This window comes from Prosopis cineraria, unplaced genomic scaffold (genome assembly GCF_029017545.1).
Source record: "Prosopis cineraria cultivar Desert tree isolate PC_DT_omini unplaced genomic scaffold, ASM2901754v1 PC6, whole genome shotgun sequence".
Lineage (NCBI taxonomy): Eukaryota > Viridiplantae > Streptophyta > Magnoliopsida > Fabales > Fabaceae > Prosopis > Prosopis cineraria.
In genome coordinates this window covers 3160254-3175347 of record NW_026555337.1, presented here as the reverse complement: position 1 = coordinate 3175347, position 15094 = coordinate 3160254, and the positions used below count along the sequence as shown (strand labels likewise).

At 35.3% G+C, this 15094-nt stretch overlaps 3 protein-coding genes across 5 annotated transcripts; 1 reads left to right on the top strand and 2 right to left on the bottom strand.

The window, feature by feature from the left end:
- Nucleotide 1: 1 nt before the first annotated feature.
- Nucleotides 2-2108, bottom strand: LOC129312851 (uncharacterized). The gene is made up of 3 exons (XM_054955606.1): nt 869-2108; nt 633-753; nt 2-386 (listed from the first exon to the last, which is right to left on the bottom strand). The coding sequence occupies exons 1-3, from the start codon at nt 1082-1084 to the stop codon at nt 214-216; spliced, it is 510 nt and encodes a 169-aa protein (XP_054811581.1). The 5' UTR covers nt 1085-2108; the 3' UTR covers nt 2-213.
- A 495-nt stretch (nt 2109-2603) lies between these two features.
- Nucleotides 2604-6261, top strand: LOC129312850 (uncharacterized). 3 transcript variants are annotated; one of them, XM_054955602.1, is made up of 10 exons: nt 2606-2793; nt 3166-3270; nt 3437-3503; nt 3731-3796; nt 4373-4466; nt 4628-4738; nt 4947-5047; nt 5352-5426; nt 5524-5616; nt 5770-6261. In XM_054955602.1, the coding sequence occupies exons 2-10, from the start codon at nt 3257-3259 to the stop codon at nt 6058-6060; spliced, it is 912 nt and encodes a 303-aa protein (XP_054811577.1). In that variant the 5' UTR covers nt 2606-2793; nt 3166-3256; the 3' UTR covers nt 6061-6261. The 3 variants fall into 3 exon arrangements, with proteins under 3 accessions (XP_054811580.1, XP_054811577.1, XP_054811578.1); XM_054955603.1 differs by lacking the exon at nt 2606-2793 and adding an exon at nt 2814-3092; XM_054955605.1 differs by lacking the exon at nt 3731-3796 and having other exon boundaries at nt 2604-2793.
- A 78-nt stretch (nt 6262-6339) lies between these two features.
- LOC129312848 (alpha-L-fucosidase 1) lies at nt 6340-9511 on the bottom strand. Its single transcript, XM_054955600.1, is given in 3 exon segments — nt 6340-7335; nt 7575-7811; nt 8787-9511. Coding segments are annotated over 3 exon segments (1617 nt in total). The 5' UTR covers nt 9401-9511; the 3' UTR covers nt 6340-6569.
- Nucleotides 9512-15094: the final 5583 nt, after the last annotated feature.

Sequence of the window (15094 nt, the reverse complement as noted above, 5' to 3'; positions counted from 1 at the left end):
GTTTCAAAAATGTGTCATGTCGCTATAATTTTTTAACTCGAGAGTTTTTCTGGAGTATCTAATAAGTAATGATTACTCAAAACACCATTCTTCTACTTATAACAGTAGAGATCTCATATGAATTATCCAACAACAACATGGAAAAAATATATCGGGAAGCTAAATTAGACAGAAGTAAGTAGATCCCTGAGACAATAGAGAAACCAAAAGGCATTATGAAACTGGTAATCGTCGGTGGTATTCTCTCAAGGCTTCAATTGCTGGCCTAAATCCACTCCTCAGAGGGATAGCTGATACAACTCGTAGATGTCGTGCATGACCGTTTTTTGGTTTCGATACATTCATTCTGAACATCTCTCCCTCTAGAATTTCGTTAACCATCGGGCCTGCAGTAACAAATAGAAGTGATTCCGAAAGGGTATACAACATTGAAGGACAAAACTTAGGTGTAAAATTTTGCTTTTTGACATAGAAGTTTTTTTCCATATCATTATAAGCATGCTTTGTCCACTTTCAACGCTAAATTTCTAGTCTAGAGGCAAGTGCATGGCAAGAAATAGATTCTTTCGGAACTGTTGTCTCCTGTCTACATCAAGCAGTAGAAACAAACATAAAAATGTAGGCAGATTTACCAGACAACGGGTGAAGCTTGGCAAAGTCAAAAAATTCATCGGCAGAGCATCCAAACAGAACCCTCGCAACTTTATCAAAGCAAACGACAGTGATAACCTTGGTGTCAGTTGCAATCGACATCTGCAAAACACAGATAAAACCCACTACGTCAAATCAGATGAAGGGGGGAAAAAGTCGAAATAAGAACTTTGCAGCAATCCTTTTTTTTTTTTTTCAATCTGGAAAACAAACGAACCAGGACTCGAAATAGTCGTTTGAAAGAGGAGGGGAAGGGGGAGGTAGGGTTGAGGGATTTGGAGCAGCAGAATTTGCAAGGAGAGGAAAGGTTAGTGGAAGAAGGTAAGGAGTCAAGCTGAGGCCTTTCACAAACATGGCAGGCATGGTAAGTGAGATTGGTGTGGTCTATGGCTAAAATGCTGCACGTAATCGTCGTTGATTCATGATCTTCCATTGCATTTGTTTTCAGTTTTCAGGGAATTCTGTGTGCCTCCGACTTTCTGGACAATCAAAAACGTTACCTCCTTCCGCCGTCGGTCGGTCTCCATCTTTCCTCTCCTCCGTCTTTGCTGCATCCAAAGCACGACGCTTGACCAGCAAGGAACAATCTCAACCGTTCGCAAGATCGACGGAACAAACCGCACGCCAAATCAAACGGCGCCGTTGGTTGCTGCAATCAAACCAGATCTAAAGAAAAATACGCTTCTTTCCTAACTCTTTTGTAAAAAAAAATATGAAATATTTTTAATTAAATATTATTTTTAATAAAGTAGTATCTTATTTTAAATTAAATTTACCTTTTTTAGATTTATTAAAATTTAATAAAATATTTTATTTTAAAAAATATAAAATGATTTATTTAATAAAATATTTATAAAAATAATTATACGTTAAAAAAATAGAAAACATTTTATATTTTTAAATATTTAACTATTAAAAAATATTTTTTTAATGGAGTATGATTTGAGAATAAAGGAGAGAAAAAATGCAGAAAAAGAGAAAAATGAGAAGTGGTGACTTTTTCTTATTACTCGGAAAAAAAATAATGAAGGTGAACAGTAATTAATTTAATAATTTAATATAAAATTAAATTTTTAAAATTTACTTTTACACAATGATTTTTAAAAAAATTAAATAACTCTTTTAACATGATTTAAAATAATTTAAAAAATACATGACATTATATTAAGAAATAATAGAATATAATAAAATTGATGGGCAGATATTGAAAACTTTTCAGAAAATTTTTTCTCAATTTAAAAGAAAAAAAGTCAAGAGAAAAATGTGTAGATCTTCTTTATTATGTTTTCCCAAATTTCTCTCTACTTTATTTTTCTCCCCATATCGATGTAAAAAGATTACAATTTTCCACTCACTTTTCTTTTCATTTAAGGGATAAATCACATGTAATTGGGAGATAATTTTTGAACATGTCTAAAAAAAAATTAATAAATACGCTGACTTAATAGTACATAAGGCATCAATGAAGAATTTTAATATTTATTTATTTGAAAGTTTGCCTACTGGTTGTATAAATTTTATGACTTATGACATTACTTGATTTTGATTTTTGTACAATTTTACCATAATTTTGTATTAAAAAAAAGGATAAGTCATATGTATCTTACTCAAATTAATTTAATAAAAGGAATTAATTTCTTATAATATAATGAATTAATATTTAAATTTTTATTAAAAATATTTATATTTAAAGTTCGATGATAACTTAAATAGTAATGTCTCCAAATATTTACAAATAATAAAAAAATTACAAGCGCTTTATTTATCTCAGAAAATACAAGGGGAAAAATCAATACGCGCATGCTGTTTCAATAAAACGGCATGACCAGCGTAGTATTCAATCATATCCAACGTGCTGGCAAAAAAAAAATTATCTCCGTCCCATCTCTCAGTGAATGGGGTGAAAAAAAAAAAATCAATCTTGATTTGATTAACGGTCTTAACTCATTTGAATTTCTATTTTTCTTTATAAAAAAATTTTCTATTTTTCTCCATCGATTTTTGCTGTTACAGCCTTGAGGTAACCAGAAAGCCGCTCAAGCTTCGCACTGCTTCAGTCCTAAAATTTATAATAAAAAAAAGAAAGGTGCTTATTCCTTGAGGTCAATCGGAAGTTCAAGCTTTAGGGGAGCACGGAGATTGGTTTGATCTCCCTTCTTCTTCGCGTTTTCGTTGTTTATTCTATTTATTAGTCGCTTATTAATGATATCTGAGTTAATTTATGTCAAGTTGATATATGAGCTGCGATACAACAAAAAGGTAGAGGTAGCAAACTTTAGAATAGTTTGAAACGCCAGTCATGGAATATGTAATTGTGGTGGATTGCTCAGGGAGATCCCGACTTCAGAATCTCATTTTACTAATGATCTGAAGTCATCAAAAGAAAGAGTCTTTACACCTGAAGTTATTGGGGGCTAGACCTCGCGTCCATTACATATATAGTGCTTCCTTCTCCCCTCTCTGTACGGAATATGTTTACGTTCTGACTAATCATTATTGTTTATTTTGTTGCAGTGAGTTCTGAGCAAAATATGAACTTACTTCGGTTGTAAAGCTTCTAGAATTGCCTTTGTTACGCAAGCGTAATTTTTCAAACATTGACCCTATGGAGCCTGACAGGTACGTTTTGTAACGAATGACGGTAGATATAATACTGCTATTTATGGGACTCTAATTTGTATTTGTGAACAGAGACCTATAATGATTATGGGATTGTGAAGCTTATTTTTCCCTTCCTTTTCTAGCTAGAATTTGTCTTTTCTAATATCCACGATCATCATGCCAGATTAAATTCCCCAACAACATTCGAAATGCCGTTGGAGATTTTGGGTCATGAGTTGCAGTTTTCTCAGGTATAATTACTGCTGTTTCAAGGCCAATGGCATCCCCAGAAGCGAAGCATTTCTCCTTTATTCAGTGAAATAGACACAAACATCCGCAGAAGTTTTTAAAATTTGATGATGCTTTGATTAAATATTGTTTCTCTTGTGTGTGTTATGTTTAGTGCTATGTATTCTTGGGTGTTTTTCGGCCTTTCCATAAATTATCTGACAATGTGAATGGGTTATGACTGTGGTAGGATCCTAATTCGAAACACTTGGGAACTACTGTATGGGATGCATCACTTGTGTTTGTCAAGTTTCTAGTGAGTTGTATCCCCTTTTATTTTTCCTTGAACGTATGTTGAATCTTGGACATTTGAGAACTAGTTGCTTCATTCTTTATATTCCCAATTTCTTAAAACATTGGTGAAATTTTGTGTATATTTTTTGGGCCTCTTTTGTTGAAGGAAAGAAATAAAAGTAATCCTTGAATTTAAAGTATTCTAGGATCCGAATAAAAGTTCATCTAAAAGGCTGGAATATCTATGATGGTCACTGCTGTTCTTTTCATTTTCAATTTCTTTTTTTTTTCTGATGCTATGTTTTGAGTGACTGTATGTTATTCCTCCAACTCCTATGAAGTACTAGGAAGAGAGAGAGAGAGAGAGAGAGAGAGAACCAACATTGCAGAGCTGTTCTTTCATTAAAAAAAAAAAAAGATTTCTCTTCTTTTTGGAAGACAATGTCTTCCTAAGTTGAAGTTAGATCCCGTCGCACTAGAGCATGATCTAAATTTTCAAATTCGTTAGATATTGCCATTTTGGTTCTGCAAAAGCATCAAGCAATAACTCTGAATTTAGATGACTTTAACTCCCAGATTGCATCTTTCATTGATTCAGGAAAAAAATTGCAGAAAGGGGAAGTTTTCCCCAGCTAAGCTTAAAGGAAAACGTGTAATTGAACTTGGGGCCGGTTGTGGAGTTTCTGGATTTGGTGGGTTTTTAATATTATAATCAAGGAATTAAAAAATTGTTCCTTGAATTAATTCACGCTACCTATTTGCATCCCTTGGCTGGAATTGTTCTGGCTGCCCTGCTTTGGTTGAATGGTGATGTCTGGTCTAATCCAATCCGTGCTTCTTTTGCACTTTGCAGGCATGGCTTTGCTGGGGTGTGATGTTATAGTGACAGACCAAAAAGAGATCTTGCCAATACTTCAGAGAAATGTTGAGCGCAATATTTCAAGGGTTATGCAGAAAAATCCTGGTATGGTTTGAAACTTTTGAACCATCTACATTGCCATATGCTATGGGGGTGTTTTTGTGAAACTTGGGAGTTGAATATCTTTCTGAACTTGTAAAACATGTTTCATTTTGGAAGGGGATGCTTTTCATGCATGTACTTGGTCTTAGCCTATTTACTGTTCTGCAAATAAGAATTATAGCATCTGATGAAGACTTCTGTTCTTTTATAGATTTATTTGGTTCAGTTAAGGTTTCAGAGTTACAGTGGGGAGACAGGGATCACATCAGGGCTGTTGATCCTCCCTTTGATTACATTATTGGCACTGATGTTGTAAGTGTTAACCACACCTTTCTACATGTAAAGCAGACTGAATGTTGCTTCCATGCAGCACTAGCATTCATTCTTTGATGATGTCATATACTTTGAAGCGTATATGAATATATGTGTATGTGGATTAGGATGGGTTCATGGTGAGTACCGAGTACTTGAGCATATGATCCCTTTGGTAGGTAATCTGCCTCATCGCAGAACTGTGAAGCAGGCATTGTTCCTTGTTATTTTAACTCAGGTGGCATGCGATGTTTCATCTAGCCTTCTGTTGTTCTAATTTTTCCCCCAACTTAACCCTCTTTAGGTTTATGTTGAGCATTTGTTGGAGCCTCTGTTGCAGACAGTCGCTGCTTTATCTGGACCCAGGACTACAATTTTGGTAGTATTTTAATGTCTTGTACTTATTTCGACTTGTAAACTTGAATAGTTCATAGTTCACTTATTTGCTTGTGACTTCTTTATATTTAATCTTGAAGCTGGGCTATGAGATCCGTTCCACCATTGTCCATGAGCAGATGCTTCAGATGTGGAAAAAAACTTTTGATGTTAAGACTGTTCCAAAGTCCAAGGTATTTTTATTTATTTATTTAGTTGTACAGTTTAATATTGTGCAATTGTCTGGGTGTAGTCTCGCATTCAGATGCTCATTGATGAATGGATATAGGATGAGTTCAACCTTAATGAGATGTTTGAAGTTGCTCTGAAGAGTTAAATATGTGCAGATGGATGAAACGTTCCAACATCCTAGTATTCAGCTCTTCATAATGGGATCAAAACCTACGGCAGAGCGCATAGAGAATGCAGGTCTCGTTTCTGCTGAGAAAGCTGATGCCGTACTTGAAACCAGTGGGGAAGACAAAATTAGTGAGGAAAATGTTGCCAAAGAAAAAGGGTCTGATTTTGCAGAAGAAAAGGATGACACATACTCCCCGAACACAAAACACAGTGACTGGGAAGCTAGAAGATATGGCTCGATGGCAGCAAGGATGCTGCGAGACGTAAAAATAACGTGATTTTGGGAGTCATCTGCTTTGTTTCTATTATTAATGAAAACTTTGTATCAACATCAGCCCAAATTTTGGGTTTCTACGAAGCTGCAAAATTCAACGTGCCAGAACTAGAAAGCACTTGCGTAATTCTATCCTTGCTAAAGCACCTTGCACATATTAAATATCGTTCTGCATGACATGAGAATGCATGAATGAATTATTTTCCATGAAGCACACATTAGTGTTAAATATTCGTCCTTTATAGGGATTACGCTAGTATTTTTTTCTAAGAAAAATCAAATATTAGGATATAGTTATCCAGGCACATTATCCGCCCTGAGAAAAGAAAAAAGATGGCTAGGAGGCTGGGAGCTGACATGGTTTCAAGATCACGCTCTTCTATCTTCACATGGTTTTAAGATCACGCTATTCTATATTCATAATTAAGGATTTATGCAAGAACCAAAATTGAATTCATATTTTTATTGTGCAATGTATACACATTACAACCATAGAAAGGAATGGGGTAAAATCTACATGGCTGCAAGTCGAGAGTCGTTTTGTGCAGTACTGCGAGCAGCTTGGCTGCCGTTGAAATGGGCTATTGAGTTTCCGTCAGATGCGTTGTTGCTTAGCATGGAAACTCGATCCAAGTAAATTCTGAAATATGAAATCAACGGTTCCACCCGACACTCGTCTATCTGAAGCTTCAAGTGCTGAGATTTTAGTTCTGGAAATCGTAACAGCCTCTGGTATTCGATAGTGGTTCCATTCACCACTCTCTTCCATACTCCTTTATTAAGTGTCTCTAGGTGAAACTCAATCACCCGTTGTCCCATTTGAATAGGCTCTTGTAATTTCAGAACGTTGAACGGCACTAATCTTTGAAGATCTATATACAGTATCCAAGCCAATTGATTCGACCCAGGAGCCCAGTACGTTTGTATGCCTTCTTCAAGAACGTTGTAAGGACTGAAACGAGAATCTCAAGTCCTTCCTCGAGTGCTGCTAGCACGAAGAAGAGCGTGCAGAGCCAAATTACGGGAAAATATGGACCTGCGGATATCACTGAACTCTTGAAGCACTTGGATGTCCTCATCTGAAATTAGACCTGAACAGTTAGGAGGCAAATTTAGCAACAGGTGACAGTTTTGACCAATTGATTTGTAGTATATGTCAAGTAGAGTCCTTGCTGATTTTGGAACTTCAGAAGCATACCAAAACCAACCAGGTCTGATCGAGACATCACACTCAACAGGCACCCAATCTTGACCAAATGGATCTCCTCTACCTGCGTATCTGTCAAATGTAAAATCTCCAAAATCTCCATCTTATTATTGGCCCCCAAAAAAATTCATCATCTTATTACTCTTTAGTGAAGACAAAGGGGGCGGCCACGTGCTAGCCAGAACTATATGTAGCTCTGCTAAGTGATGACCTCACTTAAATGGAGAAGGAAAATACAAAGAGGAAAATTTATACCCAAACATAAAGAAGAGACAATTATATTTAGGAATATTGAACGAAAGATAACTCACTAGGGGTTATGACCACCAATTTCAACGGCACTCTTGTTGAATAGAGACCAACATGTGGACCCAGCAAAACCCTCTTCATCACCGATCCACCTAGTGTCCGGACCAGCATCAGTAAAAATCTGAGCCCCCGGTTGGAGCTGATGAATCAGAGAAAACCAACCTTCAAAAAAATATTTCATGTCCTTCTCTCCTTTCCCTTTTGCACCATCCAAAAAGACATTCTTGATCTCTCCATACCTGGTTTAAATGGACTGGGTATTTGAATTATTTCCAATATAAAAAAATGGAAGGCATGTGAGTGGCAGATTATCAGAGAATCTTCGAGAAAGCAGGGGCAATCAAGATTCTAGTCAAGTTAAACCACTATAAGATTTCGACTACGTTAAGACACAAGCCACAAACTCAACCTCGTGATCGTTAGAGTCATATGCAGTTTACAAGCAATGGCCAGCAATACAAAATAAAGGACGTTCCATAGGCGCGTAATATCTTGAAATGAAATATGGATTCTACCATAGCAAAAGCCACAGCAAAGTCACTAAATCCTCAGATACACAGAGAACAAGAACCCGATAAAAATTACTGTGGAATGAAAAGTGAAAGACATAGTATCAATCGAAACATGTCCGAGCTATTGACATACTAATAGTGGGGATGGTTGATATTTTCAATAGCCACGTGTACACCAGTTAGATTAGTTTTCTAATTTAACTATAATTTGCTGTACTTAACAGATTACCTCTCTTGTATATATAATGACCTTATTCAATTAATAAAGCAAGTTATTTTTTTTGCCAAATTACCTAGTGTGATATGGTATCAGAGCCTTCATAGGCTATTTTTAATAGTGGGGATGGTTGATTTCAACAGCCACGTGTACACTCAGTTAGATTAATTTTTGAATTTAACAATAATTTGTGGTACTTAACTGATTATTCGATGAATAAAGAAAGTCATTTTTCTGCCAAATTACCTACTGTGATAGTATTTATAGAGTGGCGGCTTCAAGACGGACTTGGTGTTCCTGATTTTGTTAGCATTGAATGTAAAATTAGAACAACAAGGATCATATATCAAAATAAGAGAAACAACCCCCCCCCAATCATTAATAGAAAACACATTACTCATAAATCGAATCCGACCTGAGATTGGTCAAAAAATCAGGGAAATTTACAAACAAAGAATTCGAAAATGAAGCTCGACCTGAATTGCCTAGTGAGTAGCTCAGTCATTTGCGCCAGGTAAAACTCGTTATACTCCCGAGTCTTACCATAACATGGTTCGTGCCGATCCCAAGGGAAAAGGTAAAGCCCAAGACCAATGCTAGCGTCCTTGGCAGTGCCAGCCAACTCGGCGACGACATCGCCGGTCCTGTTCCTCCACTTGCTCGACCGCACAGAGTAATCAGTATAGTTAGAGGGCCACAAGCAAAAACCGTCGTGGTGTTTCGCGGTCAACAGTACTCAAGAAAATCCGAATTCCTTGGCAACTCAAACCCACTGGGTAGCATTGAGCATGGACGGGTTGAAGACAGAGGGGTCAACACGGTCGGTACCCCATTCTGAGCCAGTGAAGGTGTTCATTCCGAAGTGGAGGAAGAGGACCATTCCGCTGAGCTGCCACTGGAGCTGGAAAGTACTGGGGATAGGCAAAATGGGAAGAGGAGGAGGAGAGGGCTCACGATTCGACACTAAAAAAGATGAATGGACGAAGCAGATGGCGAGGAGGAGTATTACGGCATGGATTTGAAAAATTGGAAGCAAGCAATCTAAGATTTTGAGCTTAGGATGGTGGCCAATGCAAGAGAATTTCATCTTCTTGTTCATCTTTGAAGAGAAACTGAACTCAAAAGTGGCGGATCAACTGTGAAGTAAGACGGCGTTGGATTGGATTGGAGCCATTGACTAGGGAAGAAGCGATAAAGAGGTCGTTGTCACGTCTGGGAATTCCCAAGCATTCATTTTCATTTTTTATTTTTGGTAGAATCACAACTTCACAAGTGATTTTTTTATTTTTTCTTTTTTTTTTTGGTAGAATCACAACTGATACGTCTTTAGACCAAGATGCAAGTTCAGGGCTATAATGTGGCCTTCAATTGGATCTCAAGCACATGAACTACATGGGCTTATGAAATATGCAACCAGCACAGAGGTAATCCAGTTCAGTGGCATGTTGATTGCATTGAATTGATTAATCTCCTTCATCAAGTTATAACACGGATCATTCCCTACGCCAGGAGGTTCATCAAGCTCGATGTGCTCTTTCCTCTTCTGGAAACGTTCAGGTCTATTTCTCTAATAGGGAAAGCAATTATGTTGCAGATTATCTGGCTAAGGAAGCTCACAACAACACTGAAGAATTGATTGTACTGCATAAACCCCCACTGGGATGCATGAGTTTATTCCTGGAGGATAGGAACGGCTGACTTTCCCCTCGTGTTTTGGGTTTTTTCCAAGTCTAGACTTGTCTTGTAATTAAAAACAAAAAAAAAGGATATCAGGCATTGAAATTGAACCTACGGTTGTTTTTGGGCCAATGCAATAATAATGTACGTGCTCTCTCAAGTTCTTTGCCGGCTAACAGTTAACAAATGAAATAAAGGCTACGATGTTACTATTTCGTTTCTATTTATAAAAAAAATTATCACTTTTTATTTATTTTTTATATAAAAAATTATATATTTTAATAAGTATTTATTATACACTTTTTAAATTATTTCTCATAATTTACATTAATAAAAAATATTTAATGCATACTTATATCGATTACCATAGAGTATTTTAATCCAATTTTTTTATTTTTAGACATAACTTTTATAATTAATTAATTTTTTTAAATTATGAGATACAATTTTTTTTATATATAAAAACGAAAGGAGCATACACTAACGATCATGTTGAAATCTTGAATCAGGTAACGTTGAACATTGAAGTCCTCTCGTTTAAGGAATCTAGTGCTTATTTAAGAAGCCTAAACAAGTCAGTCTCCTTGTGGCTCTCTCGTTCTCCTCTAGGAAACTCTCTGCAACCTAGTCATCCACAAAGTGAAGAAGAAAATGACCTACTAGCGAGAAGCTCACAGAAGATCAAGAACTTTGAAAATGAAAGGAGCTCAAATATTCTACAAGAACATTGGCCGAGGCTGGGATCAAAAACTGGACAAAGAGTACCTGTGAAACTAACATCTTCAGACTAGAAAACTTATAAACATCGCACATGCTCTCTGTTTTTTAACACGCACACACTGGGAGGGGGGAAATAAAGACCAAATAATAACTAAAATGTATATCATGTAAGTAAAAAAATAGGACACCTCTTTAACGGAGGGAAAAATTATGTGACATGATGTTAAAAAAAAAAAGAAAAATATCATTTGAGGACCACTATAAAAAGTTTATGTCAATTGAGGACAGTAAGATTCTGTAATTTCCCTTTTGCCCTTTGGTCCTTAGTTGAAATTGAAATGGCTGAATTGTCTCTAAAATTTAAAATAATAAAAATAAATGATCCCCATTGTCACTTGATTTTCATTGGAAACCTTGCCCACGATGAGATCCCCAAAGCCCTTGTACAATAGAGTTGCCAAAGGTTGATCAACAAAAGCTTCAATGCTGGTGGCACTTTTATTCAAGGGTAATTGATAAATGTGACTAAGAGAAGTTTGATCTTATGATCCCATAAGTCACATAAAAAATTTGATAACTATCGAGTCACTAAACTCATTTAATTATATACGAAACACACACACACACAGAGCAACCCGAACTTCTAAACTGTTTTCATGTTTTAACATAACGGTGTGTAATTAATTTATAAATAGCATTTATTATTTTACTAATGTTACTTCTTAATTTGATATTGTTAATTATAAATTAAGAATTTTAAAACTTCTTGTTAAAAATTCAAATACATTGTCGTTAATCGTGAATGGATTGTTTTTAAAACTCAAATGGATATTTGTTGATGAATAATTAACATGTATAATTAAGTCTATCATATAAGTTTTTCTAATTTTTTAAAGCTCAAGTAGATTGTTGTTAATTTCAAATGAGTTGTTGTTAAAATCAAAATAGTACTTAGGATAAAGGACTAATATTTGTACAATTAAACATATCTTATCAGTTTTTTTGACTTCTTAAAGTTTGAATTGATTGTTGTTAATTTCAAATGCGTTGTTGTCAAAATTTGAATGGCTTATTGTTTATATACTTATTCCGTTAGACCTATAATTTCAATCATCGATATCAAGTATCTATTCGAGTTTTGATAACAATACATTTAAAATTAACAATAATTCATTCAAACTTTAAAAACCTTTATTAATAATTATTCATTCAAATTTTAACAATAACTCATTCATTAGAGACAATTTGATTATTTTACGTAAAAAAATTAATTTTAGCTAAAGAGTAAGGGATTGTAATGAAATTTTATAATTTTATTGTCCTCAATTGACATATGAACATTTTGTAGTGATACTTAGGCGGTAATTTCCCCCAAAAAAAAAGTATTGTTGTTTAATGAGGGAAGGCAGGACGTGGAAATGACAGTTAGCAAAAGAGACGAAATTACCTCAATGTTAGTGTGACAGCAAACAAGGGATGCAGGGGTAGCAGGCGTGAGAGGGAAACGGAGGAGGGAGGCGTCAAATTCAAAGTTGGCAAAACCAATCTGTACCAACCAGATCCTACGAAACAGATTAATGCAAGATTTAGGTTTGTTTAACACAGAAAGTACTAGATGAACAATAACAACAAACAACGTTAGTGAAGAGTAGGAAAACCCACACACTTTGAGGTGACTGATTGATTGGTCCATTTTGCATTCTCACCTCAACTACCCAAAACAAAAGAAACATCTCTCATAGGCTCACACTATGATCTATATCTATCTCCACCCCAAATCAAACCAAAAGGCAAAAAGCCTACCCACGTACAAGCCTGAGGAGTGTGCCAATCCCGCATCTTGTATCTTCCTCTGACCAGTCACCAGACACAAGCTTGGGTGTCTTCAACAGTGCATGCACGTGCGCGGCATTCCACTAATTAAATACACTTCAAATAGAAGCTTTTAGTAATTTTGCAGCTAAAATTAATTGGGAGAAAAGAGAGAGAGAAGAGGCATGGCCGTGGAAGCGTTTCGAGAAGGGGAATGGATAGGGATGCGGGGTGGTGGTGTGGCAGACCCAAGGCGTAACTTGTGACGTCAGCTTCCTCTGCCAGCGAATCTCACTTGCCCCTTCTTTGACTTTTTTTTTTTTTGGCCTTTCTTCTCCTACCATCTCATCTCCGTCATCCTTTTTCCTCTCTCTCTCTCTCTCTCTCAAAAAATAACCATCTCCTTTTTTTAAAAAAAAAAAACCTCCACTAAAATTACGCCACGCTTCTCATTTTTACCTTCATCCCCTCCCCTCTCACGCTTCTTTTAGTCTATCCTTTTGGTGGAAACTCCCCTAGTCTCAAAAATTAAGAAATTTTTCTACAAAAAAGTCATACTAGCCTTAGGGCCCGTTTAAACAACTGTTAAAAACATACTCAGCCTATATTTAGAATGTATTATTGTCAAATACAGTGCAACAAATTCTTAGAACTCTAAATATGCTTTTATCAAATATAGATTGAAAATTAAATACATATTTAGTATTCCATAAATTGCTTTTCAGGGATTTCAATTCTTAAAAGAAAATTTATCTTTTAAAGAAAAGAAAGAAAAAAATGTTTTGTATTTTCTAAAAAATAATAAAAATATTTTAAAAAATGAAAACTTTACAGAAATTCACACATATTAACTTCATTTTAGTCCCCACGTGTATAGTAAAATTTCAAAATTTTAAGGATTATAACTAAAATTAAATTGGATCAATAGGTCCTCACTGAAATTTTCCCCTAAAAAATTGGGTGCCAGTGAAACATATTATCAAGTGTTCCCATTCCATGTTTATCATGAATTAAAGTACCTTATTGTGAGGAAAGATTACCTCCGAAGACCCCATTCATTTTTAAATTACACTAATTTGTAATTGTCATTGTCATTAATAACTAATGCGTGTTTCGTACGTGTTGTGAAAAACATTAATGTAAATGCAATTTTTGTTCGCTATTTTCTTGTTCGGACTACTAGTTAAAAGTGGTATGAACATACATGATTATTATATACATCTTTTCGAATTTAAATTCAATTACTGTATTTAATATAGGCATTAAGCATCTGTACTATTTAAATTATTAAAATATAAATTAACAATTCAGATAATTTACTTATTTATTAATTTTAAATGAAATATAAATTCATAATCATTAATTTTAATTTTAATAATTTAGATGAATGTTTGTATTAAGTACAGTGGCCGAGATGCATCTTCCCACTGAACCATGGGCAATTTGAAGTGCAATTTCCATGTTCTTTCACTTGGACTTCACCGCAACGTTGTTGTGTTTTGTCAAGATACCACAGCTTTTCCACTCTACTAAAATTTTTATTTGTAACACGTGTTTCCTATTCGAGAGCAGACTTCTGCAGAGGAAGACCATTACTCTCCAATCTTTCATATAAGACAAAGTTAAAAAATTTTACACTTACTAAAAAATGTTAATCATAACCTTGAAGTTGTAAAAAAAGTATGTCATTTTTCAACGTTACCGTTCTTTGTAATTTGTTACCGTAATAAATTACTGTTTAAAAATGCAAATGATAGTAATAAATAAAAAGTAAAATAGAAAAAAAAACACTAATTATTTTGACTTCATCTTTTATTAAAGACGGGAGTAATAATTCACACGCAATTATTCATGTTCGTTGTTCTGTTGTTTAGGATATTGATTAAAAGTCGTGTGAACACACGCTCATTCATGGAGGATTGCATGGATCTTCCCACTAAAGTCTAAACATTGGGCAACTTCAAGCGCAATTTCCATCTCATCGGGACTCCACCACAACCTCGTGCTTTGTCAAAAACCATCTCAAATTTCCACGATACGCGTGCTTTTTATTACGGAAAACTGCTTGGGCGCGCGTCTGCGACCAGGTTTACTCCTTCCAAGTTCTTCAAGTTCAGCCCAGATGATGAGCTTTATCATACGTTATACATACGTACGAAACCAACATTCCAATGTCTTTCGTGCTTACAGAACAAGTTTAATAAAAAATAAGTCAGAGAAGAAGGGCACGGATGCAAATATATAAGACAAGCTAGGAGAAAATTAAGCGACAACGATACTGCTTGTCCATTTTAATATTGCAATAATGGGAAAACGATCAAAGCCTACGAAAATGTCCATCTTAGTTTGCCAACCGTTGAGAAAGTGAGACGATCATTTGCTGTTCTAGAGTCAATGTGGACGACTATGACACTTACGCTTTCAATTACTTAATTGATTAACTAGCTTGCGTGAATAGGATGAGATGATTGATTAGTAATATTTACTTAAAAATTTCAAGAATTTGTGTCTAATATTTGAATTGGATGATGAAGACCTATTTTGTTTGTCAAGTCCAAGATTCCCAAGGGGGTGGAAAGGACGG